At 43.3% G+C, this 27,842-nt stretch overlaps 2 protein-coding genes and 1 pseudogene across 2 annotated transcripts in view; 1 reads left to right on the top strand and 2 right to left on the bottom strand.

Moving 5' to 3' along the window:
• Positions 1–38: 38 nt before the first annotated feature.
• Positions 39–8,358, bottom strand: MRPL44 (mitochondrial ribosomal protein L44). The gene is made up of 4 exons (XM_061386489.1): positions 8,127–8,358; positions 5,858–6,326; positions 1,776–1,954; positions 39–939 (listed from the first exon to the last, which is right to left on the bottom strand). The coding sequence occupies exons 1-4, from the start codon at positions 8,303–8,305 to the stop codon at positions 768–770; spliced, it is 999 nt and encodes a 332-aa protein (XP_061242473.1). The 5' UTR covers positions 8,306–8,358; the 3' UTR covers positions 39–767.
• A 761-nt stretch (positions 8,359–9,119) lies between these two features.
• On the bottom strand, positions 9,120–9,214 carry LOC133236032 (U6 spliceosomal RNA; annotated as a pseudogene).
• Positions 9,215–14,003: 4,789 nt separating this feature from the next.
• WDFY1 (WD repeat and FYVE domain containing 1) overlaps positions 14,004–27,842 on the top strand; it is a 55,054-nt gene continuing 41,215 nt past the window's right edge. Inside the window, exon 1 of the mRNA XM_061386456.1 lies at positions 14,004–14,234. Within this exon, the coding sequence (XP_061242440.1) occupies positions 14,098–14,234 (137 nt within the window). The 5' untranslated portion in view covers positions 14,004–14,097. The remainder of the gene's footprint in view (positions 14,235–27,842) is intronic.

The following is a 27,842-nucleotide window of genomic DNA, read 5'->3' as shown; positions in this document are numbered from 1 at the left end:
TGCTTGGGACATGGTCACCATGATTATGGAATACTAAATTGATAAATACATACTTTATTTTTCCATTAGCTTCAACATTTTAATCTGCTTTTGATTTTCATGTTTTATTTTGAAAGCATAAAATGTACATCCCTGCCATTCATTTTATAGAAATTAAATAGCTATGAAATTAACTTGCATACAGAATTTTAAACCGAGGCTTCTCTCACCATGGACCACAGGCTCTAAGAACACAGGCTCAGTAGTCGCCACCTAAGTTATCGTAAATGCCTAATTGTTATAATCAGCACCTTACATTTCTAAAAGTTAAGAGTTATAACTATTTTAGCTAAAACTGTATTAGAGAGGCAGGGTTCACTAATCTGGGTAAATCAAATTAAGCTACAATGAAATACATGAAGAATAACTTTTTTTAATTGGCATTACAGCAAACTTCATGTAAAATATACAAATTATGATACTTCAAAGTCAGAAAGGAATAAAATACACCTAACTGTACAATTTAAATACAATAATAAGATGAAGAATTTGAGTTAAAATTTATCAGGAAAATACCAAAAGATCAAAAGATTTTTGACAGAACAAAAATGACTAAAAAGAAAATAAAAGAAGTGACCTGATAAACATTTGTTCAATCTTAGGAATTCAGTATGAGGAATAAGACATATTTCTTTACAATTTAAAAAACGTCCAGCTTGGATCATCTTTTGACGTTTGTTAGTCTCGCTGTTTTGCTCACAAGTTTCAGGCTGCACATCTCTGGCTGGCTAGCTGGCAGCAATGGTCTTTTCTGCTCTCACAGGCTCTTTGGGCCTAGAGTAGTCCCAGGGCTGGCGATTCTCAGTGAACCCGTAGAGTTTCCTAAGTGCCACTCGAGCAGCTTCTTCTTCTGCAACCAGTACCGTCTCCCCAGGGCCTTCTGCAATCAGCTTTTTATCACTAGGAAAAAAACCCAACAATAGCCTGAAATTACACGGTGCATCATAAAACAAAGCACACAGATCAGTTTTCCCTGGTCTAATTTTCGCAGCAATATTCACCAAAACTATCAGAAATATCGTGCCTTTTCTTTTCTTTCTACCAGCAGTGTATGAACTGCTGATGAAGGATGCGTTTAAAGCTTGCCAATCTGAAAAGCAAGAGCATCTCATTTTGCTTTGCACTTCAATTAAAATTAAAGATGCAACATCTTACACCACCATCAATTTTCTCCTTTGCAATGTCTTCCACTGCTTTTATACCTATGAAGTCCTACATCATATAAAATCAGAAAAATATTTACCTAAATTTTAAAAGTCATCGTAAATATTTTCATAGTTTACACTTAACACTTCTATCCACCTGAAATCAACCTGAGGCAGGTCGACTGTTACTAAGAAACCTAAAAGTTCTCAGCATGGGCTGACTTATTTTGATGGGCAACGTTCAATTTCTTTTTCAGTTCTAGGCTCAATTGAAGCTGTTACAAGTGTGGACTGGGGTTAAATCTCTATTACAAGTCAAATTTTTTTTAAAGAAATGTTTAGATTAGCAGGATACTCTATGAGATTTCCATCGTAAATGGTTGGTTAACAAAAGCTACTATTAGCAAACCACAGATTACCTACCTTCCCCTAAGGATGACCAGCAGGAAAGGAAGTAGTTAGTGACTAGATCACCAAGGGAATGAGGTTTTCAAAAAATCCTTTAATGCAATTCGAGGTTTATTAAAGAACTGTGAAAAGTCAGTTTTTAAGACTTCTGATCAATATTATAAAGATTAAAATGTTACTAACCAGTATAAGCCAACAAAATACACAGGCAAAGCTGTGGTGCTTCCAGATTGCCTAGTGAGTCTAGATTCAGGAACTGAAATATTCCTTTTCTTCAGTTCTTGTACCAGTAGCCCCATGGGATTTATTATCTTCCAAATCTCAAAGAGTTCTTTTCCTGTCATTTGAGTAATTAAGAAGTCCTGCATATAAAAACATAATTTATACATTTAAATTAGTATAAGGAAAATAAGGACCATAATTTAAAGTTCACTTCTAACAGAAACTTTAAAATTTAATGCGATTAAAAGGTATGAGCTAGTATGTATTCGGTTGACCAAAAAAGTCCATTTGGGTTTTTCCATAAGATGTGACAGAATAACCTAAAGAAACTTTTTGGGCAACTCAATATAAAATAAATAAAGTACAAGCGTATGTTGTACAGCAAAGGGAATATGCTCCTCAAGGTTTCTTCCTGGAATGACCTTCTTGGGGCAAATGTCACTTCTGTAAAACTTCCCTAATCCTGCTGGAAATAGTAGTTGCCTCCCCTGAGTTCCCTCTACACTTTATAATACCTGAGGGCACTGTCCACATTCTACTCTCTCTGCCTATGAGCTGTGAGCAAAGACTGAATCCTATTAAACTCTGGTTCCAGTGCTTGGCACAGTGCCTGGCACACAGGAAACAATAAATATTAGGTGAGCAAATGAATGAAATAAGACCATTCAAACCAGTCAGTTCCACTATGGAGAGTGGCTGTCCTCACACTATACCACTAACACAGTAAGTTCTACTATGGGAGATGTCACAGCTCTTGACTGAGAAGTAAGATATTTGAATCATCTATCTCTTTGAGGATCTATAGACTTCCCTGGTGGCTCAGACAGTAAAGCGTCTATCTATAATGCGGGAGACCTGAGGATCTATAATTGGAACTGTCAACAGAGGCACTAAAATATGGTAAACAAGTATTTCCAAAATGGTCTCATGACTACCCTGTGAAAATTTCAAAATGGTGACCAAAAATTGTTTAGATAGTTCTAAGACTCTACATAAGCTATAGTGATTGGGAGAGAATGGAAATCAAGGGAGGATTTTGTTAGAATTTCTTTATAAAAAAATGTTTAATTGCAGGGGAAAGAGGGGGCAAGCGAGGCTTTCCTTTTCACCTCAGGCCTGCTGTTGCTGCTGCTGCTAAGTTGCTTCAGTTGTGTCCAACTCTGTGTGACCCCATAGACGGCAGCCCACCAAGCTCCCCCATCCCTGGGATTCTCCAGGCAGGAACACTGGAGTGGGTTGCCATTTCCTTCTCCAATGCAGGAAAGTGAAAAGTGAAAGTGAAGTCACTCGGTCGTGTCCGACTTTTAGCGACCCCATGGACTGTAGTCTACCAGGCTCCTCCATCCATGGGATTTTCCAGGCAAGAGTACTGGAGTTGGGTGCCATTGCCTTCTCCTAGAGGGCTTCAAAGGGTCCCCTGGCCTCCGAATGAGGCAATGGATGTTCAGTCAACTGGCAGTCAACAAACACTCCCGCTTAAGGCGACAGTCTGGCAGAAGTTACCTGCAGTAATGGGGCCGAAGTCTGCACCTGATGTCAGGGGTATAAAAATCCTTAAGACCTGAGGTGGGATTCATAGCAGGGATGTCATTTTGAAAGGAACCCTATCCAGAAAACTAGAAGCTGACAGCCAATGCCCACATGAAGGTACATGGTTGTAAGGTTCCAGCTGGGAACAAAATGCTCACTAGTGTCTGTTTAAACAGTGAGCAGACTCAGAAAGCACTAAACCAGCTTTCAGCCATCAAGTCAAGTAAACACCTTCTGCCTTCCCTTCCTTCTATTTCCCTCAGCTCCATCTCCAGAGGTGTCAGTTAAAAACCTGCTTCCATAATACAGACAGACAGATAAGTCCTGGCTGGGAAGTTGGAAGGGAGACCTTAACTCTGAATGAAGTCTGAGTGCTGGTTAATGCAAGTATCCTTCTTGATCAAAATGATCAGATCAACTTAAGTGTCAAAACTAAATACATAGATTCCAACAGTAAGGGAAACTAGTTTAAAACAACTAATTTCAAAGGCCTGAGTCAAGACTCTTTTTTGTGACTTGAATGATTGCCTGGACTATCCATTATGTAAGAAAGACCAAAACTCATGTTTTCATCCAAAAGCAAAGAATAAAACTTCTCCCAATTGACAACTTCTAAAAGGACAGTGGAGTTAAATCATACCAATTACTCAAGTATTTTAATTAGGCAAGCTACTGGCTAACAAGGAATTTGGTGTATATAATGAAAGTGTTACTCACTCAGTTGTGTCTGACTCTTTGCAACCCCATGGACTGTATCCCGCCAGGCTCCTCTGTCCATGGGATTTTCCAGCCAAGAATACTGGAGTGGGTAGCCATGCTGATCCAGGGATTGAACCTAGGTCTCCTGCATTGCAGGGGGATTCTTTACCGTCTGAGCCACCAGCAAAGCCCATAATAGGGACTCAGAAATCCAAGACTGTATCACTCAGAAAAGCAGAATAGCAGCTGGTACTTAAGCAAGGAGCTGCCAAACCACACTAGGCCCTCCAGCGGTGTGCTTTGGACTCATTCACTCACTAAACTCCTGAGCCTCTACTGTGCAGGCACTACCCTTGTCCCTTAGGATGTAAAGCTAAAAACATGGCTTGCAGTCCTGCCATGAGGTAAACACTAAATTTAATATTTAATTCACCTCTAATTATTCAAGAATAATTAAGATACTATCATAAAAATAATTAAGATACTATCATAAAAAGCTTTTTTTAGAAAAGGCAGAGGAACCAGAGATCAAATTGCCAACATCTGTTGGATCATTGAAAAAGCAAGAGAATTCCAGAAAAACATCTACTTCTGCTTTATTGACTATGCCAAAGCCTTTGATTGTGTGGATCACAACAAACTCTGGAAAATTCTTAAGGAGATGGGAATACTAGACCACCTGACCTGCCTCCTGAGAAATCTGTATGCAGGTCAGGAAGCAACAATTAGAACTGGACATAGAACAACAGACTGGTTCCAAATAGGAAAAGGAGTACGTCAAGACTGTATATTGTCACCCTACTTATTTACATGCTTATCTTACATGCAGAGTACATCATGTGAAATGCCGGGCTGGATGAAGCACAAGCTAGAATCAAGATTGCAGGGAGAAACATCAATAACCTCAGATATGCAGATGACACCACCCTAATGCCAGAAAGCGAAGAGGAACTAAAGAGCCTCTTGATGAAAGTGGAAGAGGACAGTGAAAAAGTTGGCCTGAGGCTCAACATTCAGAAAACTAGGATTATGGCATCTGGTCCCATCACTTCATGGCAAATAGATGGGGAGACAGTGGAAACAGTGATGGACTATTTTTGGGGGGCTCCAAAATCACTGCAGATGGTGACTGCAGCCATGAAATTAAAAGATGCTTGTTCCTTGGAAGAAAAGTTATGACCAACCTAGACAGCATATTAAAAAGCAGAGACATTACTTTGCCAACAAAGGTCCATCTAGTCAAAGCTATGGTTTTTCCAGTAGTCATGTATGAATGTTAAAGTTGGACTAAAGAAAGCTGAGCACCGAAGAATTGATGCTTTTGAACTGTGGTGTTGGAGAAGACTCTTGAGAGTCCCTTGGACTGCAAGGAGATCCAACCAGTCCATCCTAAAGGAAATCAATCCTGAATATTCATTGGAAGGACTGAATGCTGAAACCTGATACCAAGAACTGACTTCTTGGAAAAGACCCTGATGCTGGGAAAGATTGAAGGCAGGAGGAGAAGGGGATGACAGAGGATGAGATGGCTGGATGGCATCACCATCTCAATGGACATGAGTTTGAATCAACTCCAGGAGTTGGTGATGGATAGGGAGGCCGGGCGTGCTGCAGTCCATGGAGTCGCAAAGAGTCAGACACAACTGAGTGACTGAGCTGAACTGATAAAAAGCTTTAGGTCTTTCTCAGTTTGGATCAGGAGAATAATTCACATGTAACCTGCCAAGGTCATAGCACAAAGAAGTAAAGTACAAAAAGAAATGTTTCTTTCTACCTCAAGCATGTTCCAGCATGTGCAACTAACAATCACCTACCCTGATGAAGAGTGCAGTCCTCTCGGGTCCACTGCTGTGTAGCAGGGCTCCAATCACTGCAAAGAAAGTCTGCCGTAACACAGCTGGGGGGACAGGGAAGTCTGCACTCAACGTCAACTGCTCCACTGCCAAGTTCCTAGCCACGTGACACACAACTTCCTCACCGGTGAGATAGTCAACCAGACTTTTAACGCCTTCAGTGGGCAAGTCTGGGAACGCGTCCTCAAAAAATTGCGTGAGGCATGTCTGTGAAAAAGATGTCCCTTGTTCAGATAGTTCTTGATTATCTTTGAGGTTCAGAAGAACAGCTTCCTTCTCTATACCAAGTTTTTGGCGTTTGGCCTCCTCGCTTTTAATATAGCAGCTATTAACAAATGCAGTTTTGAGAAGATCTAGTGAAAAAGTTTCCTGTAACCGAGGGCCAAATGCTTGTATTTCAGCATGGTAATCCCAGTTGGGCTTCTCTGAACTGAAAATGTAAAACAGAAGACAGTAAGAGATAATAAAGAGAACAAGATGTTGCTGTGATGCAAACATTTCTCGTTGTGATGCAATTTTATTTAATTATATAAAATTTTAGAAAATTTTAAAATGAAGATTGAGCTTCATTTTAATTCCAGAATCTGATTTTCTAAAAATTACTTATGTCAGCTGATTACTTATGGTCCTCTGCTGGATTAATTGTCCCTCTGAGTCAACTGCCACATCAAAGCAGTTCATCAACAGAGACTAAGACCTTAGCCTCACTTTTAGGTTCTACTGTTATAACCACGGAACTGTGCTTTATACTTACACATGAAACACAGATTATAATGTCATATGTTCAAGTCATAAACACTAAGTATATTATAGTTATCTTGTATTTCATTATTGTAAGATTTGGAAGCATTCAGTGAAAATTAGCAACAAAATCTAGTTATCAATATTGTAAGTAGGTTAAAACTTCACAATCATTCTCAAGAACGACTAAAAGGTCTTTTAAAAACTAAAGACAATAAACCAAAAATAAAACTCTCAAGTAAAAAGGGGCTGCAAAAAGATCTGGGTTGTAAGTCATTAAGATATATATAATCTATATAATATATAAAGTTTCTAACAACTATTAAAGCCTGAAATGACTAACCTCACTATAACCAAATGTAGATTAAGAAGGAACACTATTTTACTATTGTTTTTAGGAGAAAACTTAATATTCTGTGTTGAAAAAATATAGAACTATGAACATATATATTCCTACCAGGTGTATAAACTAGATCGGCTTTTTTGGGGGGAGGGCAATATTAAAATAGCTATCAATTTTCATACTAAATTTCCAAAGGAGCAGTAACTTCAAAGCTATTCGGTGTTACATCGGTTGTAATAGCAACAGTAACTCAAACACCCATCAAACGGAGCCATCAAAGAGTGAGGTGCATCTATTTGTACGACCACGACACACGTCAAAGAAACATTATTTTAAAAAATGCAAAACCTCACGTATAAGGGGATCTTTTCTGGAGTTATATAAAGATCTGAGGGTCTTCCTACCAGACTTTCCACTAGCAGAACAAGATTAATAATGGCAAAAACCTAAAGCCAAACTGTTTTCCCTTTCCTCTGGATAGTGGACTTGTGATTGTGTACTTTTTCTTACCCTATATCGCAATACTGTTTTGTGCTTTCCTCCCTCTTGTCCGTACCCAAGGAATTCTGAGGCAGCAATATAAAGGGGCTAAAACACCCAAGCCCGGGTATAGTTTACCCTCTGCTGCTGCTGCGTCGCTTTAGCCCACCAGGCTTCCCGTCCCTGGGATTCTCCAGGCAAGAATACTGGAGTGGGTTGCCATTTCCTTCTCCAATGCATGAAAGTGAAAAGTGAAAGTGAAGTTGCTCAGTCGTGTCCGACTCTAGCGACCCCATGGACTGCAGCCTACCAGGCTCCTCCGTCCATGGGATTTTCTAGGCAAGAGTACTGGAGTGGGGTGCCATTGCCTTCTCCGAGGTTACCCTCTAGCTGGCCTTATTTCTCACAAGTTTCAGTCTACAGGACTCCAAATAGGAGTTCCAAGAGCGTCGGGGGCAGCCATGAGCCCAACTCCTCAGCAGAAATGTATTCCCTTTACCTCCGCCACGCGTCCACGACCCGTGGGTGTCTCTATCGCACAACTAGGGTCAGGCCAGGAGCAAACGAGCGATGAGCATCCCTACCCGCCACCCGGCCGAAGCCGCGGGGAAGCGCGCCCCGGCTCCAGGACCGCCACCCCTAACCTCTTTCCCCGGTGGCTCCTACCGGCGTACAGGCGGCGGCGGGCACCGGAGCAGGCGCCACCGCTCTAACTCCTTCTGGAACCGGAAAGCGGCGCGAAATCCCTTCTTCACTCCCCGAACAGGCGGGATGAGAGTGAGGCCGGCCGTTGCCAGGAGGCAACGGGGACCTCGCAGCAGCAACCTCGTCAGGCCGGACGCCATTGCACCGGAGAAAGCAATGGAGGGCGGAAAAAGGAGAGCCGGAGTAGTGTCACGGTAACACAGTTCCCCCGGAAACCAGGAGACGCGGGAGAGGCGGGGGCTGAGCCAGCGCCCGGTGGGTGGGGGCCAGTGGGGGTGTTTTAGTGGGCATGCGCAAACGTTGGATTTTTTTTTTTTGTTGTTTTGTTTTGTTTTGTTTTGTTTTTTCCCCTCAGTTCAGTCCAGTGGCTCATTCGTGTCTGGCTCTTTGCCAACGAACCGTCTCATCCTCTGTCGTCCCCTTCTCCTGCCTTCAGTCTTTCCCAGCATCAGGGTCTTTTCCAAAGAGTCAGTTCTTTGCATCAGGTGGCCAAAGTATTGGAGCTTCAGTTCCAGCGTCAGTGGCTCCAGTGAATATTCAGGGTTGATTTTTTTGTAGGATTGACTGTTGAATCTCCTTGCAGTCCAAGGGACTCTCAAGACTTTTCCAACACCACAGTTCAAAAGCATCAATTCTTCAACATCCAGTCTTCTTTCTGGTCCAACTCTCACATCCATACGTGACTACTGGAAAAACTATAGCTTTGACTAGATGGACCTTTGTCGGCAAATTAACGTCTCTGCTTTTTAATATGCTGTCTAGCTGGTCATAGCTTTTCTTCCAAGGAGCAAGCATCTTTTCATTTAATGGCTTTAGTCACTATTCACAGTGATTTTGGAGGCCAAGAAAAAGAGGATCTGCCACTGTTTTCATTTTTTCCCCATCTGTTTGCCATGAAGTGATGGGACAGGATGCCATGATCTGCTTTTTGAATGTTGAGTTGTTTTTTTTTTTTTTAATATGGAATGCTTCACAAATTTGCATATCATCCTTGCGCAGGGGCCATGCTAACCTCTGTATCGTTCCAGTTTTAGCATATGTGCTGACGCGAGCTGGAATGTTGAGTTTTAAGTGATTTTTTTGCTCTCCTCTTTCACTTTCATCAAGAGGCTCTTTAGTTCCTCTTCGCTTCTGGCATTAGGGTGGTGTCATCTGCATATTTGAGGTTATTGATATTTCTCCCTGCAATCTTGATTCTAGCTTGTGTTTCATCCAGCCCGGCATTTCAAATGATGTACTGTGCATGTAAGTTAAATAAGCAGGGTGACAATATACAGCCTTGATGTACTTCTTTCCCAATTTGGAACCAGACCGTTGTTCCATGTCCAGTTCTAACTGTTGCTTCTTGACGTGCATACAGATTTCTCAGGAGGCAGGTCAGGTGGTCTGGTATTCCCATCTCTTTAAGAATTTTCCAAAGTTTGTTGTGATCCAAACAGTCAAAGTCTTTAGCGTTGTCAGTGAAGCAGATGTTTTTCTGAAATTCTCTTGCTTTTTTAATGATCCAATGGATGTTGACAATTTTATCTCTGGTAATTTGACCTTTTCATTCCTACCTGGATATTAATTACTCTTGAGTGTACAGAGCTTCATGGGCTTTGGGGTCCAGAAATTTCTGGAAGAAGTTTCTTCATCTTGTCTGTTGCTCTTGTTCCTTCTGTCCTAATTAAAGTAAGACAAGCTGTTTCATGTTTAAAGAAAACTCTTAAATTCTTAAAAAGAAAATACTTCTTATCAAGGCGTAGTCTTAAAGAGTTCAAGACAATGAATCTAGCAGCTGTTTATGGACAAATATTTACCTGGCATGTCTCGAGAAGCCTTCCTTTTAGGAGCCCTAGACTAAGAGATTATTGAATCCAAAATAAACATTTTTATTTAAAAACAATCTAAGTACAAACTGTTTTACAGCAAAAGGGGGAGGAGGATGGGAGAAATGGGTCAAAATGGGAACAGTGGATTTATGTCATTTTTTCTCTTTATCTTTCACTCTTTAGCAATATCATTATATCACTTTCTTTATTGTTCAGTCACTCAGTCGGATCCAGCTCTTTGCCTCCTCATGGACTGCAGCACATCAGGCTTCCCAGTCCTTCACCATCTCCTGGAGTTTGCTTAAAATCATGTCCATCGTGTAGGAAATGCCATCCAACCATCTCATATTCTGTCGTCCCCTTCCCCTCCTGCCTTCGATCTTTCCCAGCATCAGGGTCTTTTTCAATGAGTCAGTTCTTCACATAAGGTGGCCAAAGTATTGAAGCTTCAGTTTCAGCATCAGTCCTTCCAATGAATATTGCTTTCTTACCAAACTGTTAATTTATTTTTTAAACTTAATATTAAGTCACAAAAGAAGACTGAATCCTCAAATTTTGAACTGCCCACAAAACATGTAGATATTGAAAGAGCACCTCTTTCTGTGATCTCTCTACTTGTTAATGGCATCCCCCATAGTCACCCAGGTTGGACTGCTATGTCTTCAGTTGTTCCTATTTCCACAAATACCCTCTTTTGTCCAGGTGGCAAGTCTTCTTTCAGTTTATTTCCATAGGAGCTACCTGATGGCCAGCCTACCCCTCTCCCAGGTTATTGTAGTCAGCCTCCACTGTAATCAATCTTCTTCCTTCCTTTCTTCCTGGACACATCTCACTTACATTCATCTCCCTGAAAACTGGTTCATAACAATGTACAGGAGGTGGTGACCAAAACCATCCCAAAGCATGCTACGACTTAGCTCAAGAATCTCCAGTGTTAGGATCTGGCAAAGATTCTCCTTGACCAAACTTCAGTCTGGCTTCTCTAAGCCCTCTTCTCAACAAGGCTTCCACCTCAGGCTCTAGTCTGCCCTGTTGACAGGCCTGCATCACAGTTTCAGCAATAAAGTTAAGTCAGTTTAGAGAGGCTCCTCCCACCCAATGTCTGACAATCCTTGATATCTAATCAAATTCATAAACCTTACTATCCTCCAGTTATGTCTGATCACCCTGGCCTGCCTTTTGTAAAAATTTTGTCAACTTAGTTTAGGCAGAATCCCTTAGTACCCCTGATGTTTCCTCCTGGTACTTTTCTAGTCACTGACCTCTACCCTACACCTTGGCTTTAAATCCCTACTTCAGTTCAGTTCAGTCTCTCAGTTATATCCAATTCTTTGTGACCCCGTGGACTGCAGCAGGGCAGGTTTCCCTGTCCATCACCAACTCCTGGAGCTTGCTCAAAGTCATGTCCATTGAGTCGGTGATGCCAACCAACCATCTCAGCCTCTGTCATCCTCTTCTCTTCCTGCCTTCAACCTTTCCCAGCATCAGGGTCTTTTCCAATGAGTCAGTTTTTCGCATCAGGTGGCCAAAGTATTGGAGCTTCAGCATCAGTCCTTCTAATGTATATTCAGGACTGATTTCCTTTAGGACTGACTGGTTTGATCTCCTTGCAGTCCAAGGGACCCTCAAGAGTCTTCTCCAACACCACAGTTCAAAAATCGCCACTTGTCCATGCTGTATTGGAAACTGAGCCCAGTTCTATGCTGGTGTGTCTTTTCCCCTATTTTTAGGGGAATAGTTCCTAAATAGTTCCTAAATAGAATGTATTAACTACTGTCCAGCTCTCATTTTTCTTTGACAGGTCATATAATTCAGTTCAGATCTCTTAGCTTAACCTATCAAGAGGAAGAATCTGAATGGTTCATTCCAGTTTGTAAAAGGGTTCCCTATGGGGAGGGAGAGAAGAAAAGAGGGATATGACACATATGGTAAAACAAGCTTATGTATTTCTGGGTGAAGCAAGTTCTCTCAGAAGAGGTGAGAGGGGATTGTGATTGGGCTTTGTGTTACATTGCATGTGAAATACTGAAAATTCATGGAATATCATTCAAATAAATTGAAGAAAGCACAAGGAACTGTTATTTTTGCAGTATTTCATTAATTGAGAGAAATACTCTAATAAATGATCTACTAATATAGTTGGAGAGAGGAGTATTAAAGGAAACGGGGGACCACAGTTTTTTGTTTACAGAAAAAGGCTCGAGTCACTGACCTTTCCTGAGTTCCAAAGAGTGGTTACTAATTAGGGGAGTGAGGGAACACAGAAACAAAGGAAAAGCGGTCATCAAGAAAAGTAATAGTAGCTTAAACAGTAGTTCAGTGGTAACAGTCCTTGTTCCTCCTCAAGGGAGAGTCTAGCAATCTGATGCATATCTTTGAGTTGTTTTGCAGAAACTAAGACCCGCTCCACTCAGGTGGAGAATGGTGTCTACAGGCTGACCAAAAGTACCAGTACCCTAGACAAGTGGAAACCAGAAGGTTGATGATTAAGATTTCTAAACATAGCCAGTCACCACCAAGCAACCAGAAGAAAGTCATGAGTCGCAACCCTTACCCCAAATGTTGCCTTTAAAACCTTCACTGAAAGCCATTCTGGGAATTGGCTCTTTTGAGCATGAGCTGCCTGTTCTCCTTGCTTCTCTTACACAGCTGCTTAGTCATGTTTTTTGTTTTGGTGTTTTCTTTTGTGAACCCACATACTGTATAGCCTACCAGGCTCCTCTGTCCATGGAATTCTCCAGGCAAGAATCCTAGAGTGGATAGCCATTCCCTTTTCCAGGGGAATCTTCCCTACCCAGAGATCAAACTTGGGTCTCCTGTGTTGCAGGTAGATTCTTCAGTGTTTGAGCCATCAGGGAAGCCAACCTGCAAATTAACTCTGACTTTCCTTCACTACAGTGTGGTGGCAGTAGCTTTGCTGTGCTTGGGGCTAACAGATCCAAATTTGGTTCAGCAACATTTATGCTCCACAGATACTAGCTGTGAGCACCCAGCCAGCTCCTAGCAACACCCAAGTCTGACTGACAGTACCAAGCCAACTCCTAGAAGTCAAAGGCTGCTTTTCTCTTTCTCATAGCTTTGTGACCTTAAACAAGTGATTCAACTTCTCCATGGTTCAGTTTTGTAATTTCCAAAGTGAGACTGCGAGAGCACTTACCTCTTCACCTCTTAAATTGTTATCTGGATGAAGATAACCCATGTAAAAAAGCTATGGTTTTTCCAGTAGTCATGTATGGATGTGAGAGTTGAACTACAAAGAAAGCTGAGGCCAAAGAATTAATGCTTTTAAACTGTGGTGTTGGAGGAGACTCGAGAGTCCCTTGAACTGCAAGATCAAACCAGTCAATCCTAAAGGAAATCCATCATGAATATTCATTGAAAAGACTGATGCTGAAGCTCCAATACTTTGGACACCTGATGCAAAGAGCTGCCTCATTGGAAAAGACCTTGATGTTGGGAAAGATTGAAGGCAGGAGAAGGGGACGACAGAGAATGAGGTGGTTGGATGGCATCACCGACTTGATACATGAGTTTGAGCAATCTCCGGGAGTTGGTGATGGACAGGGAAGGCTGGCGTGCTGCAGTCCATGGGGTCGCAAAGAGTCGTACACGACTGAGCGACTGAACTGACTGAACCCAATAAAGATTTTAGGATCGTGCTTGGTATACAGTCACCACTCAATGAGTGCCTTTCAAAGATTCTAAATTGCATTCTTATTTTTCGCACTTTAACATGTCTGGAATGGAGGTGTGGTCCAAACAAAGGCTTCTTAGAATGGATACAGTATAGTATTGTTATTTTCGATAGGTTCTAGTTTGAGGGACAATTCCTTTTCACCGCCAACTGCTCAATCCATTCCTGGGTCCGTGAGTTTCCTTTTCGAACTTTGTAACCTCCCCCACTTCTCAGGCGAGCCCTTTACAGGCCTCTCCTGGCCACGTAATTTTTTTATCTGCGCGGCTTCCTCAGCCAATACGGTAGGCGGCGGACGCACTCGGGAGCTTACGGCGGCGCGGCACCCACGCGGCCGAGGGAGCCGGAGCGAAACCCAACTGGTCCCCGCCCGCCCGCAGTCAGCTGATGGGCCGCCCGTCGCGGAGACCGCCGCCGCCGCTCGAACATGGCGGCCGAGATCCACTCCAGGCCGCAGAGCAGCCGCCCGGTGCTGCTGAGCAAGATAGAGGGGCACCAGGACGCCGTCACGGCCGCGCTGCTTATCCCCAAGGAGGACGGAGTGATCACGGCCAGCGAGGACAGGTAGGGCCGGCGGCTGGTGCGCGGCGGGGCCGAGGCGCGACGAGGGCGGCCCGGATTCCACCGGCTCCCGAGTGTGGGGGCCGTGGGGGTCGCCAGCCTTGGCCCTCTCCGCGTGGGGGCGTCCGCGGTCCCCGGGTCCCACGGCCCGTCGCCCCCCGCCAGACCTTCTTGGTCGCCGGGACCCCCTCCCTCGAGTTCCCGCCTGTGGGGTCCTCTAGTCTTGACCCGCCGCCGCGCTTCTCTGGTCTCAGACCCCAGTCTGTGCTTCTCACCTCCCGGTCCGGGACACCTGTCCCAACCCCCGGCCACTGCGCTCTCCCAGCCAGGGACCCTCATCTCCGCCGCGCCCCTCCGGTCCGAGACCCCCCATGGTATACCCTTCGAGCCCGGGACCCCCGCGCGCACCCCCCGCCCCTTTGCCTAGAGCTGGAAGCGTCTCCTCCGCGGTCCGTTCCAAGCCGCCTTCTCTGGTAGCCAGGACTGGCCTCTGGTTCCCGCGGGACCGGGTGCCAGGGATCCCTTTCTTGAAACAAACCTCCAGGGGCTTCAGCACTCTTCTGCTCTGTGCTGGGGTTTACACCTCTCTCTGGCGCTCACCAGGTCTCTAGATCAGTTACTTTTCCACAGCTGTTAGAACCACTTGAATTGTTATTTACAAAACAAGGTCCCCCCCCCGCCCCTCCCCAGAAGTGACTCACTTAAGACTCTAAGAATAATAAAAATGCTTTTATTTTTAAAGAAATTTGATGTTTCCACTGTTAATGGAAAACCAGTTATCCCTTTCCATAAAAAATGGATGGCTAAAACGTTCATCTCTGTGCACCTAAAGTCAGCTCTTGTCTTGTTAACAGGGCGTCTTGCCTATCATACTTTGGGAAACACTGATCCTATGCGATTTTCTCATTCTCCCCAAGAGGAAACAGGTTCGTAGAAAGGCACAGAGATTCTGGTGACGCCAGAAATGCACTCCAAGATTCCCCAGTCCAGCTCTCTGGTCTTTCTAGGGTTTTGTGATTGTATGGGAGAGAGATTATTTGTGTTGTAACTTTAGCGTTTTGTAAACCCTTAAAAGTTTCAAAGGTTAGTGGCTTTACTGTGGGAATTTGGAGGAAATGACTGATGTTTTTGAGAGAAACTGTTTCCTTGCTGCAGTGAGTGTTCTTAAACGGTGATATTGCAAAAGAGGAAAGTCTTTCTGGAAGAAGGGAGGTTGTGCTGTTTTGTTAAAGCGGGAGGCACGGTACAGCCTTTTGTCGTCTAGTTTTTGAAGTCGGTAGTTTTGAGGGCCTGCTCCCACTGATAAGAGGAAACCTTAAGCCCCCAGTGCCTATTTGACCTTTGTATTTGGCTTTTGAGTGAGTTTGTTGTGAGCAGGCTATTTACCAGTCACTGACCGCCAACGAGGTGGAGAGTGATTGGTTAAACCTGAATGTGGGTGTGTCACCAGGAAGGAGTGGGAGACAGGGGGGTGCCTGAGCCACAGGGTGAAATTGTTCTTGTTCAGTTGCTAAGTCTCCTGTCCTTCTCAGGGAGAAGAGGGAACTGTTTAAAAAAAAGACAAAGGACACAATAATGATATTTGCATGATGTGAACATAGATGGAGACATCACTTTATACAAGTTAGCTGTCTTTGTTCAGTAAAATATTTTAGTCGTGACTCATGTGTGTTGGGTAAATTGCTGAGTATTTGCGATTACTGGCCAGGAGCAGTGTTGATCAGTGTTTTATGGAAAGTGATTACTTAGCTGCTCTGGGACTGAAGTGTTCCAGGAAACACTTTCATGGGGGCACAGCAGGGTCCTGGCAGAGGACTGGACCAGGTGGGGGTTGGGGCCTTGGGTTTTTAATTTGTGTTTCAGGCCCATGGAACTTCCTGGGAGGCAGGACACTGGTTGAAACAGGTTCTACACTTTCTGAGATTTATGAAAGCACATGGCTATGAGGTTTTTTTGTTGTTGGATATGGTGGTTTGTTTTCACATTGTCATAAGTCTGTGTCATATTCTTCAGTCGTTTGTTTATTCACTCATTTATAGATTTAGAAATAATCTCCTTATTGAGTGCCAGGCCCTGGACAGAACAAAGAGCAAAAGTCATAGCACTTGCCCTTATATAACTTCTGATTCATGATTTTATGGCCCCCGACCTTTTAGAACCAGCCAGGAAATAGAACACTGACCACCATTTATCATCAAACAAGCATTTATTGGGCACTTTCTGTGTGGCAGGCCCGTCTTAGATCTGTGGGTAGAAAACATGCTGAAATTGATGTTCCCAAAGGGCTGGATGGTATGGTGAAGAGATGGCCCTGTGCTCTCAACTCCCTGGGTGCTGGGGAGACACAGGGGAAGGAGGGTCCTTGGGTGAGCACTGGGTTTCAAGAAAAGCCTCCTGGAAGAGATATCACTGGTGAAAGGAGTGGTCTCTGTTACCCTGGTCCAGGCAGAGGGAAAGGACAGGAGGGAATCACAGGCGGTACAGAACCATGGTTATTTCTAGATGCCCAGAGCAGAAAGTGTACTGAGAGCTGAAGGCCCAGTGTCCAGTTATAGAAGGATCTGCCTTGTGTGCCACTGCTAAGATTTGGACTTCAGTTTGCGAGCAGTGAGAGACCATCAAAGAGTTTAAAGCAAGCAAATGATACCCTCAGAATGTGTATGTGAAATCTTTCTTTTTTTCAAAATGTTTACTCATTTATTTGGCACAAGGGGGTCTTAGTTGCATCATGTGTGCTTGGTCACTCTGTCATGTCCGACTCTCTGTGACCCCATAGACTGTAGCCCGCCTGGCCCCTTTGTCCTTGGGATTGTCCAGGTAAGAATATTGGAGTGGGTTGCCATTTCATCCTCCAAGGAATCTTCCCGGCCGAGGGATCTAACCTGCATCTCTTCTCCTGCATTGGCAGGCGGATTCTTAACCACTGCATGTGGGATCTAGCTCCCTGACCGGGGATCCAACCCAGGCCCGCTGTATGGGGAGTATGGCGTCTTGGCCACTGGACCACCAGGGAAGTCCCCCAGCATTTGTACTTTAAAAATAGCAATAGTTAACCTTTACAAGTCCCCTCCCTCTTTCAGTAGAGAATTGGACCAGTGTATGTGACTGCATCCAGTCCTCACATCTCCTGGTGAGATGGTTTCAATCACTTTCTCTTATCAACAGTTCCAAAATTCAAGGTATTGTAAAAGTCAGAGGTGTTTTTGTTTGTTTGTTTTTGTGAGTTAGGCCTGAAAACTCATTGGTGCTAAAACTTGACCTCAATAGATGAGAGTATTTGTAATCTGTATTAATCCCATGTGGCATGAATATTCATTTGTTTTACTGTGGAGATATCAGTGCATTTTATTGCGGGTCCTACTGGGAGTTTTATGGAACATGTAGTGTAGGTGTCTTATTGTAATGAGCATTTGGCCATTTAGAAAACTGGGGTGCAAGGGGCACTGAAGTAACTATTAATACCCGAGGTCACGTTGCCAGTAAATGATGGGAATGAGATTTGAACCCAGGTCTGATTCTGAGGCCCAGGTTCTTTCTGCCGGGCCTACACGTTTGGAGAACCTGAGTTGAGGCAGTGTCAGTGGTTGATGACTCCAGCAACAAGTGTAAAATGCTAGGATTCTGCCTTTTGCCCTCCCCTCCGCCCGCTGGGGGAGGGGCATTTGGCAATATCTGGAGATATTTTGGTTGTCATAACTGGGGGAGGGTACTCCTGGAATCTAGCGGGTAGAGGATGTAACATCCTGTAACACACAGGACAGTCCCTCATGAAAAGGATTGGCCAGCTCCAAATGTCATTAATGCCAGTGCTGAGTTGGAGAAACCCTTGTCTAGGCTTAATGTACTTGTTCGTCTGATTTGCCTAGATAGTGGTTCTCAGGGCTTGCATGTGCATCAGGGTCACTTGGAGAGGGATCTTGTTAAAGCACAAAGATCCTGGTTCAGTAAGTCTGGGGCTGGGCCCCAGAATTTGCCTTTCTGTCAAGTTCCCAGTGATGTCCATGCTGATGCTGCTGGTCACACTTGGAGGGCAATTGCTTTACGCAAAAGAGAATTATTCGTCGTTCTTGTCTGTGGAGAGGCACTGGGAAAGAATACTGTTTATACCTTGTCCTCTTTTTTTTTTTTTTGGTCAGTTTATGGGATATATTTGCCTGGAGCCATTTACATATACCCATCTATTTCCTAGTAAAACCGAGCTATATCTGGTAGTGCTAAATACAGAGAATTCCCCCAAGGAGTAATAAACTAATATGGAGGATTCAGCTTAATTCCATGGGACCTGGAGTCACTGCTAATGGTTTGGGCAGCAAGTTTAGGGGTCTAATCAGAAACATTCAGGGATTACTGTGCCCTGAAGGGTTAACAGAGAACGTGCTGCTCTTTCATGCGGATTCATTTGTATTTTGTTGGGGCTTCCCAGGTGGCTCAATGATAAAAGAATCTGCCTGCCAATGCAGGAGGTATGGGTTCAATCCCTGGGTCAGGAAGATCCCCTGAGGAGGAAATCGCAACCCACTCCTGTATTATTGCCTGGGAAATCCCATGGACAGAGGAGCTTGGTGAGCTACAGTCCATGAGGTCGCAAAGAGCGACACATCTGAATGATTAAGCACATACACACAAATTCCTTTGTTTAAGCTTCGTTATTCATGAAACCTTAGTATTTTTAAATTTTAGTTTTCAAAAGTTGCACGTTGAAACTAGAATATCTGAGCATGCAGCGTAGAAAAACGATACATTGGTAAAGTAAAAAAAAAGATATTCTTGAGTCAGTGGAGTATGACTGTCTTTCTAGTCAGGAAACTGTAAAAATAAAAGTAATAACCTCAGTATTACGTTTCAGAATTTAACTGCAGCAGTCATTTTTCTGGTCAGAGAAACAGAAATGAGACTGTACTTTCAGGACAGAACTGAAATGTTGTGAGGCAATTGGAAATGATCCCCCAGACACGTTTGCTTTCTGAACTTCTTGGAGTTGCACCAAATATTTAGACAGTTGGTTGAAAAGGATAGATAGCATTTTTTTAAAGGTAAAATCTTACTAAAAGTCTTACCAGTAAGTTAAGGCTGTGGGCTAGCTATCTTCAATTTTGAAAAATAGAGTTTGGAGAGATACCTGCTGATACTACTGTTTCAGGGGCCTAAAGGTCAAGGTTGATTTCTGCAAGAAATTGTTTTGTCTGGCCTAAGTCGAACAAAGAGAGATTGCGTATATTTTAAGATATTTTAGGATGTTGCACTTAGGCTGGTAAGCAATAGAGATCACAGAAGACCAACTTTTAAAATATTTTTGGTAGCATCTTCCTTCCCCCCTGCCAATAAACATTTCCCCCCTAATAAACGTTAGCTGTTTATTTTTTTGTTTCCTTTTAGACATTTCTAGGCATATTAAGATGGTTTGAAGGAAAATTGTGTATTTAGTAGCTGTTCTTATAGAAACAATGCTAAATAAACAAGCAACTTGATTTTTAAGTGTTATCCTTGGGAAGAAACCTGGTGTAGCTGGAAGTTTTCAGTTTATACAGAAAACCAGAATGTTAACTGCTGTATTTTTGTTGTCTTGCAGTGCCTAAAAATAGACTTTCATTTGTGTTACAAGATAAAGTGAAGAAGTGAGAAGTTGGAAGCCTGGGCAGGAAAGCATCTATTGCTGTGTCGTTAGGAATGGGTTTTCATTGTTAAGATCATTTTCTTTCATAGCATAGTTTAGAACAGATTCTGAATCTTGAATGCCTGAGTTTGAATCCTAGCCATGTGACCTTGGGCAGGTTACTTTTTTCTCCCAGTGTTGTAGTTCTGTCATCTGTAAAATGGAGATAATAAAGGCTCCAGCCTCCTAATTGTGGGAATTAGATGAATTCACATGTAAAACACTTAGAACTGTACCTGGCACAGAGTTCATGTGTGTTGGCTATTATTATTTTCATTCCCATTTATTTTGCAGTTAATTGCTTTAATCTCATCAGAAGCTAAACATGTCTTTGCTTACGGTGACTTTTGAGTATGCATGTGCGTGCGTGCTCAGTTGTGTCTGACTCTCTGCAACCCTATGAACTGTAGCCTGCCAGGCTCCTCTGTCCATGGGGTTCTCTAGGCAAGAATCCTCCAGTGGGTTGCCATCTCCTCCCCCAGGGGATCTTCCTGACCCAGGGATCAAAGCCACATCTCTGGCGTCTCCTGCATTGCAGGTGTGTTCCTTACCACTGAGCCATATAGGAAGCCCCTGGTATATATGTGTGTGTGTAAATAATGTGAAATTTTTCCTGCCTGAATAGAACAGTTTCAGAGCAATAGATGCCTTCCTGCCCAGGCTTCCGACTTCTCACTTCTTCACTTTATTTTGTAACACAAATGAAAGAGTCTATTTTTAGGCACTGCGAGACAACAAAAATACAGCAGTTAACATTTTGGTTTTGTGTATAAACTGAGAACTTCCACTTTGGGGGTCCCTTACAGACCTTATAACTGTCTTTGAGTCATGCCTTTTCAGCATTTCCATATTTGGTCGCTTGCAAGTCATGTCAGTCACATGTTTTCACTTATAAAAGTACTTGCCCTGCTTGCTGTGTAAGGGACCCCCCGGACCACTGCCAGGTTCCTTGATTCACGAGGAGGACTGCCACTGAGTGGTCATCCTCACGGCCTCGCTGTATTTCAGTGGGAGGACAGGGAACAAAATCGATGATGGGAAAGGTATGGGGTGAAGTCCAGAGGAAACCAAGCGTGAGCTTCCAGGAGTCCTGGCCCTGTACAAACTCTCAGGAGACGTTCCATTCCCCCAGCCTGGAGTCATCCCACACGTGTGAAATACTCACACTGGCTACCTCCAAGCTGTTTAGAGGCTCAAGATACCCAGGCTCTCACTGGGGGATGTTCCTGAAGGCAGCCTCTGCCTCACACGTGCCGAAATCCCAGACTCCCAGAAGGAAAGCAGGAGGTCATTGGTCTCTCAAATGGTAGTTTGGTTTTGGTTTTATTTTTTTCCCATATTTAATTATTTGGCTGTGCTGGGTCTTAGTGGCAGCATGCAAACTCTTGGTTGTGGTGTGTGGCATCTAGTTCCCTGACCAGGGATCAGACCCAGGCCCTCTGCATCCGGAGCTCAGAATCTTAACCCCTGAACCCCCAGGGAAGTTGCTCAAATGTTAATTTGAGAAAACCCTCAGTAAATAAATCTGGAAGAAGCATGGACCAGAATTGCAAAACAGCCTCACTGTCTCCAATTGTTTTTCTTTTAAGTTTGTTTGCCCTTGTATTTCTAGACTTCAAGGCTGTGAAGAGTTTGGAATGTTTTTGGGTTTTTTTTGTAATTTGGAAGTTAATGTTGCATGGACCCTACCTGGACTGACTCCATCCTCTCCTCCTGCTCCTCAGAGGTTGTAATAGCTTTTACCCTCACACTGGCTCACAGGGTAAAATAGCTTTTACCCTCCTGGGTGGCACAGAGGTCACAAAAGATAATTTTGAGGCTGACAGTGGAAACAGCAACAGGAATGGTTCCTCAAGTCAGAAAGAAAACATCTTCTAGGTGGAAGACCCAGCCACCCGGCTTGTGGAGCCATTATTCTAATTTAGGGGCTGGCAAAGGTGCACATGCCCTTTTCCCCTGGGTAAAAGTCTGCTGGTGACAGAATCAGCAGTCTGAGGGTCACCAGTGTCATGGACAGGATTCCTTCCCTAGACTGTAGAAGGGGATGGAAATTTAAATTTTCTAAGCCAATCTGATTTTCCTTTATTCAAAAGAGGCAAGTTTCCCTGCCTTTCAGTTTAGTTAATTCAGTAAAAATCTAGTGTTTTCTCCCTTTGTTATTCAAAGAGGAAGGCTGCTTTCTGTCATACTAATGAATAGGGCAGAGTTCAAGAGACTTGGCTGGAAGGAAACTGCTGTTTGTTTGATAAAAACAGATAGTACCATTAGGGCTTCCCTGGTGGCTTATTGTTAAGGAACCCAGCTGACAATACTGGAGGCCTGAGTTGGATCCCTGGGTAGGGAAGATCCCTTGGAGGAGGAAATGGCAACCCATTCCAGTATTCTGGTCTGGGAAATCCCATGGACAGAGAAGCCTAGTGGACTACAGTCCATAGGGTCACAAAAGAGTCGGACACAACTGAAGCCACTGAAACAGCATTGTACCGTATCCTTTCCTCCTCTCCCTTTTAGGCCAACATCTTAGTGTTACATCAGTAGAAATTACTCGGGCTATCAGAGTTATGCATTTTTATCTGTAACCCTGGAGATACTGTCAGACTAGGAAAACACATCCTTTGACATAGGTAACACAAATGTTTGGTCATTTATCAAGGTATAAAATAGCATCAGCAATCCTAAGAGCGACTGGAAAATCAGAGTTCCCCAAACTTACTATTTTTTCCAAGTTTAAAAAAAGTCAGGCTTGGGGCTTAATTTGTAACACATGCTATATTCTGTATTCTTTTAAGCCAATTCAATGAATAAGCCCTGTATATCAGTTTACAATTTAAAGATGATTAAATTGCTTTGAGTTAGCTATTTGGGGATGATTAGGGTGTTTTTTGGAGAGCTTTTTGAAAGAGCCGGTTTTAGAAATGCTGATGTATCAGGCAAGGTAGAATTTGGCCTTGGGATTTTATAGAAATACCTGTGTGCTATTTGAATCTCTTTATCAAAGTATGGGCATGATTTTCAAAGTAACCATACCAGAAAATAATATGTACTGAACCCAAATGTATGTTCTCATTGGGCGATAGGTTTGAAAACGGTATTAATCGTGACTTGCACAAGGTGCCTCCTGGGTTGAGAGCCAGTGCTTTTCAGGAGGAAAATTATGCTTTAATCTGTCTTTTCTCTGTGTTGTAGCATATGTAAATGAGATTTTATAAACTTGGTGATTTCCTAAAGTATCTTTTTAACTCGCTTTTCACCAGTTCTTTGACAGAGTGAAACCAAGGGGCTAGAAAAGATCAAAGGAACCTTTGTTCCTCATCAGGAGTATCTTGTGAGCAGGTCACAGATTCATCTCCCTGGAATAGGTGCTTCTTTCTCAAACCTGTTGGTTTTAGTCTGCTTTTTATGTATCTACTCCAGTAAGTTAAAGGAACATACAGAATTCTTATTCTTGATAGGATGAAAAATATTGAGTAATATTTAATTAAGAGTAATATGATCATTTGTGCTTTTGCATAACTTCAATTTCTTGGAAATCAAATTAGCATCTGAGCAGAGTGAGGAGAAGGCAATGGCACCCCACTCCGGTACTTTTGCCTAGAAAATCCCATGGACGGAGGAGCCTGGTAGGCTGCAGTCCATTGGGTCGCTAGAGTCGGACACAACTGAGCGACTTCACTTTCACTTTTCACTTTAATACATCGGAGAAGGAAATGGCAGCCCACTCCAGTGTTCTTGCCTGGAGAATCCCAGGGACGGGAAGCCTGGTGGGCTGCTGTCTATGGGGTCACACAGAGTCGGACACGACTAAAGCGATGCAGCAGCAGCAGCAGAGTGAGGATCCTAGAGCTCAGTTAAAATTAAAAGTGGACTTAATGTGTTTACTAAGTACTCTGAAATTTTTGGCACTTGGTCAATGCCAAATGCTGTTTTTATTTCCAATTTTAAGGTCAGAGTCCTAATTATTCTTAAAGATGTACTACTTGGAACAGGCAGCATTGTATCGGTTAGCTCTTTGCTGTGTTGCAGGCCGTCGTGAAATTTAGAGGCTTAAAACAAGAAGTGTCGTCATTGCTTGTGAGCCTGTGAATCCCCTAGACAGTTCACCTGCTCACAGCCAGGCTTGCTTATACACGTGTTGGCCCTGCTCATTTCAGCCAGTCTCTTCACGGGGCTTGCTGGCCACAGACTGGTAGAGGATGGCATCACCTGACACTTGGAGCTCTCTTCCTTGTGGTCCATCCTCTAGCGGGCTAACCCCTCTTCTTCATGTAGACGTAGCCTTTACTCAGGCCCAGTATAGAGCCGGTACTGCATTGCTGCAGCCACGTTCTCTGGGCCAAAGCAAGTCTCAGGACAGCCCATCTCCAAGGTTGGAGCAATAGTTTCCACCTCTTGTTGGGAAGAACTGCAAGGGCACATTGTAAAGCGCACACAAGCAGGGAGGGGTAAGAATTGGGCTTGTTCTTGCAATTTACCACCCCAAGCACTTAAATACCATATTGGATACTGTAGTTGATCTTAAGGTACTGAGAAATTTTGTTAGAATAACTATTCCTGTTTAGCGCAGAAGTTGGGTTTTTATTATTATTTTTTTTTAACCAAGTGAGAGTTTTGGGGTTGAACCTAGACTTTTCCACATTCTGCATTTATTTGGAGAAAAAAGGAATCAGCTTTGGAGGATAAAATGTAGAGTTTTCTGAATGCCCTTTAGAAAATTGTTCTGTGTATTAATTGCCATATGAAGCGTCTTTACTTTGAATTATTTACATTGGTGTTGTCTTGAAATGTGAATTTTCATCACCTTCTGGCAGAATAAGTAGACAAGAGTCAGAAAATCTGATCCAGTGCTGCTGTTGGCTTGTTTGATTTGTAGGGCTTTCTCCCTCCTGGCTTCTGCTTCCCTAAGTATAAAACAGAAGTCTTGGCTGGCATCTTTGTCGAGAGGATGTGGCCAGCATGTACTCAACAGACCACAATTTTTCTAGATTCCTGATGCGGTAGAAGGCAGAAGGTGTTGCCTGTGCCGCTGGGGTTCTTCACTGTGAACTCTAAGAGTTAAGCACGTTTCTGCAGTTGTTCTTATTGTTGTTCAGTCGTCCAGTGGTGTCCGACTCTGTGACCCATGGACTGCAGCATGCCTTCCCTGTCCTTCACCATATCCCAGAGTTTGCTCAAACTCCTGTCCATTGAGTCGGTGATGCCATCCCACCATCTCATCCTCTGTGGTGCCCTTCTCCTCCTCCTTTCAATCTTTCCCAGCATCAGAATCTTTTCCAGTGAGTTAGCTCTTTGCATCAGGTGACCAAAGTATTGGAGCTTCAAATTGAGTATCAGTCCTTCCAGTGAATATTCAGGACTGATTTCTGTTAGGATGGACTGGTTGGATCTCCTTGCAGTCCAAGGGACTCTAAAGAGTCTTCTCCAATATCACAGTTCAAAAGCATCAATTCTTCGGTGCTCAGCTTTCCTTATAGTCCAACTCTCACATCCATATGTGACTGCTGGAAAAACCATAGCTTTGACTAGATGGACCTTTGTTGGCAAAGTCATGTCTCTGCTTTTTAATATACTGTCTAGGTTGGTCATAGCTTTTCTTCCAAGGAGCAAGCAGCTTTTAATTTCATGGCTGCAATCACCATCTGCAGTGATTTTGGAGCCCAAGAAAATAAAATCTGTCACTGTTTCTGCTGTGTCCCCATCTATTTGCCATGAAGTGATGGGACCAGATGCCATATCTTTTAGTTTTTTGAATGTTGAGTTTTAAGCCAGCTTTTTCACTCTCCTCTTTCTCTTTCATCAAGAGGCTCTTGAGTTCTTTACTTTTTGCCATAAGAGTGGTATCATATGCATACCAGAAGATATTAATATTTCTCCTGGCAATCTTGATTCTAGCTTGTGCTTCATCCAGCCCAGCATTTCGCATGATGTACTCTCCATATAAGTTAAACAAGCAGGGTGACAATATACATCCTTGACATACTCCTTTCCCAATTTGGAACCAGTCCATTGTTCCATGTCTGGTTCTAACTGTGGCTTCTTGACCTGGATACAGATTTCTCAGGAGGCGATTAAGGTGGTCTGGTATTCCCACCTCTTTGAGAATTCTCCAGAGTTTGTTGTGATCCACACAATCAAAAGCTTTAGTATTTTCAGTGAAGCAGAAGTAGATGTTTTTCTGGAATTCTCTTGCTTTTGCTATGATCCAGCAGAAGTTGGAAATTTGATCTCTGCTTTCTCTGCCTTTTCTAAATCCACCTTGAACATCTGGAGGTTCTTGGTTCACGTACTGTTGAAGCCTGGCTTGGAGAATTTTGAGCACTACTTTGCTGGCATGTTAGATGAATGCAATTGTGCGGTAGTTTGAACATTCTTTGGCATTGTTTTTCTTTGGGATTGGAATGAAAACTGACCTTTTCCAGTCCTGTGGCCACTGCTGAGTTTTCCAAATTTGCTGGCATATTGAGCGCAACACTTTCACAGCATCATCTTTTAGGACTTGAAATAGCTCAGCTGGAATTCCATCACCTTTACTAGCTTTGTTCATAGTGATGCTTCATAAGATCCACTTGACTTCAGATTCCAAGATGTCTGGTTCTAGGTGAGTGATCACACCATCATGGCTATCTAGCTCATTAAGATCTTTTTTGTATAGTTCTTCTGTGTATTCATGTCCCCTTTTCTTAATATCTTCTACTTCTGTTAGGCCCATAATGTTTCTGTCCTTTATTGTGCCCATCTTTGCATGAAATGTTCCCGTGTTATGTATAATTTTCTTGAAGAGAGAGATCTCTAGTCTTTCCCATTGTATTGTTTTCCTCTGTTTCTTTGCATTGATCACTGAGGAAGGCTTTCTTACCTCTCTTTGCTATTCTTTGGAACTCTGCATTCAGATAGGTGTATCTTTCCTTTTCTCCTTTGCCTTTAGCTTCTCTTCTTTTCTCATTTATTTGTAAGGCCTCCTCAGACAACCATTTTACCTTTTTCCATTTCTTTTTCTTGGGGATGGTCTTGATCACTGCCTCATGTACAGTGTCATGAACCTCCATCCATAGTTCTTTAGGCACTCTATGGGATCTCAACCCTTGAATCTATTTGTCACTTCTACTGTATAATCCTAAGGAATTTGATTTAGGTAATTCCTGAATGGTCTAGTGGTTTCCCCTACTTCAATTTAAGTCTGAATTTGGTAGTAAGAAGTTCATGATCTGAGCCACAGTCAGCTCCTGGTCTTGTTTTTGCTGACTGTATAGAGCTTCTCCATCTTTGACTGCAAAGAATATAATCAGTCTGATTTTGGTATTGACCATCGGGTGATGTCCATGTGTAAAGTTGTCTCTTGTGTTGTTGGAGGAGGGTGTTTGCTGTGACCAGTGTGTTCTCTTGGCAAAACTGGATTAGCCTTTGCCCTGCTTAATTTTGTACTCCAAGGCCGAACTTGCCTGTTACTCTAGGTAACTCTTGACTTCCTACTTTTGCATTCCAGTCCCCTATGATGGAAGGGACGTTTTATTTTGGTGTTAGTTCTAGAAGGTCTTGTAGGTCATTGTAGAATAGTTCAACTTCAGCTTCTTCGGTATTAGTGGTTGGGGCATAGACTTGGATTACTATGATATTGAATGCACAGAGGCATGGTTTATTGCTTATATTTTTCAGGCCAGTGAGTCCCTGCCTTTTGGTGCCTTCTCTTTCCTGCCTTTCTGCCCCAGACTTCTTTGCTCTGCCCTGCCCCTGTTCACAGATCCCAGGGAGTAACTGTTGCTCTCAAGGCCCCATCCACCCAACACCTCTCGCCCTTGTGTCCAAGCCCTCCTCAGCCCTCTGTGCTGACCTCCATGGATACATCAGCTGGACTCTGAGCAGCCACAGAGCCTCTCAGAGTCTGCCACACCAAAAATAAAGTGGTTGTATCCTGTTTGAAACTGCCTCTGATTCCCAGGTGGCTCAGTGGTAATCCTCCTGCC

Source organism: Bos javanicus, chromosome 2, assembly GCF_032452875.1.
Source record: "Bos javanicus breed banteng chromosome 2, ARS-OSU_banteng_1.0, whole genome shotgun sequence".
In the NCBI taxonomy this organism is placed as follows: domain Eukaryota; kingdom Metazoa; phylum Chordata; class Mammalia; order Artiodactyla; family Bovidae; genus Bos; species Bos javanicus.
Note: the sequence above shows the minus strand (reverse complement) of the source record. Positions and strands in the feature narration are given on the sequence as shown.

Bases quoted from the DNA above. Each gene is read 5' to 3' on its own strand.
- MRPL44 (XM_061386489.1), bottom strand. From the start codon at position 8,305: ATGGCGTCCGGCCTGACGAGGTTGCTGCTGCGAGGTCCCCGTTGCCTC. The intron at 1,955-5,857 runs GTAGGTGATTGT...TTTTATATGCAG, and splicing joins GGACTGCACTCTTCATCAGG to GACTTCTTAATTACTCAAAT. The intron at 940-1,775 runs GTTAGTAACATT...TTTTTTTCCTAG, and splicing joins TATTTTGTTGGCTTATACTG to TGATAAAAAGCTGATTGCAG.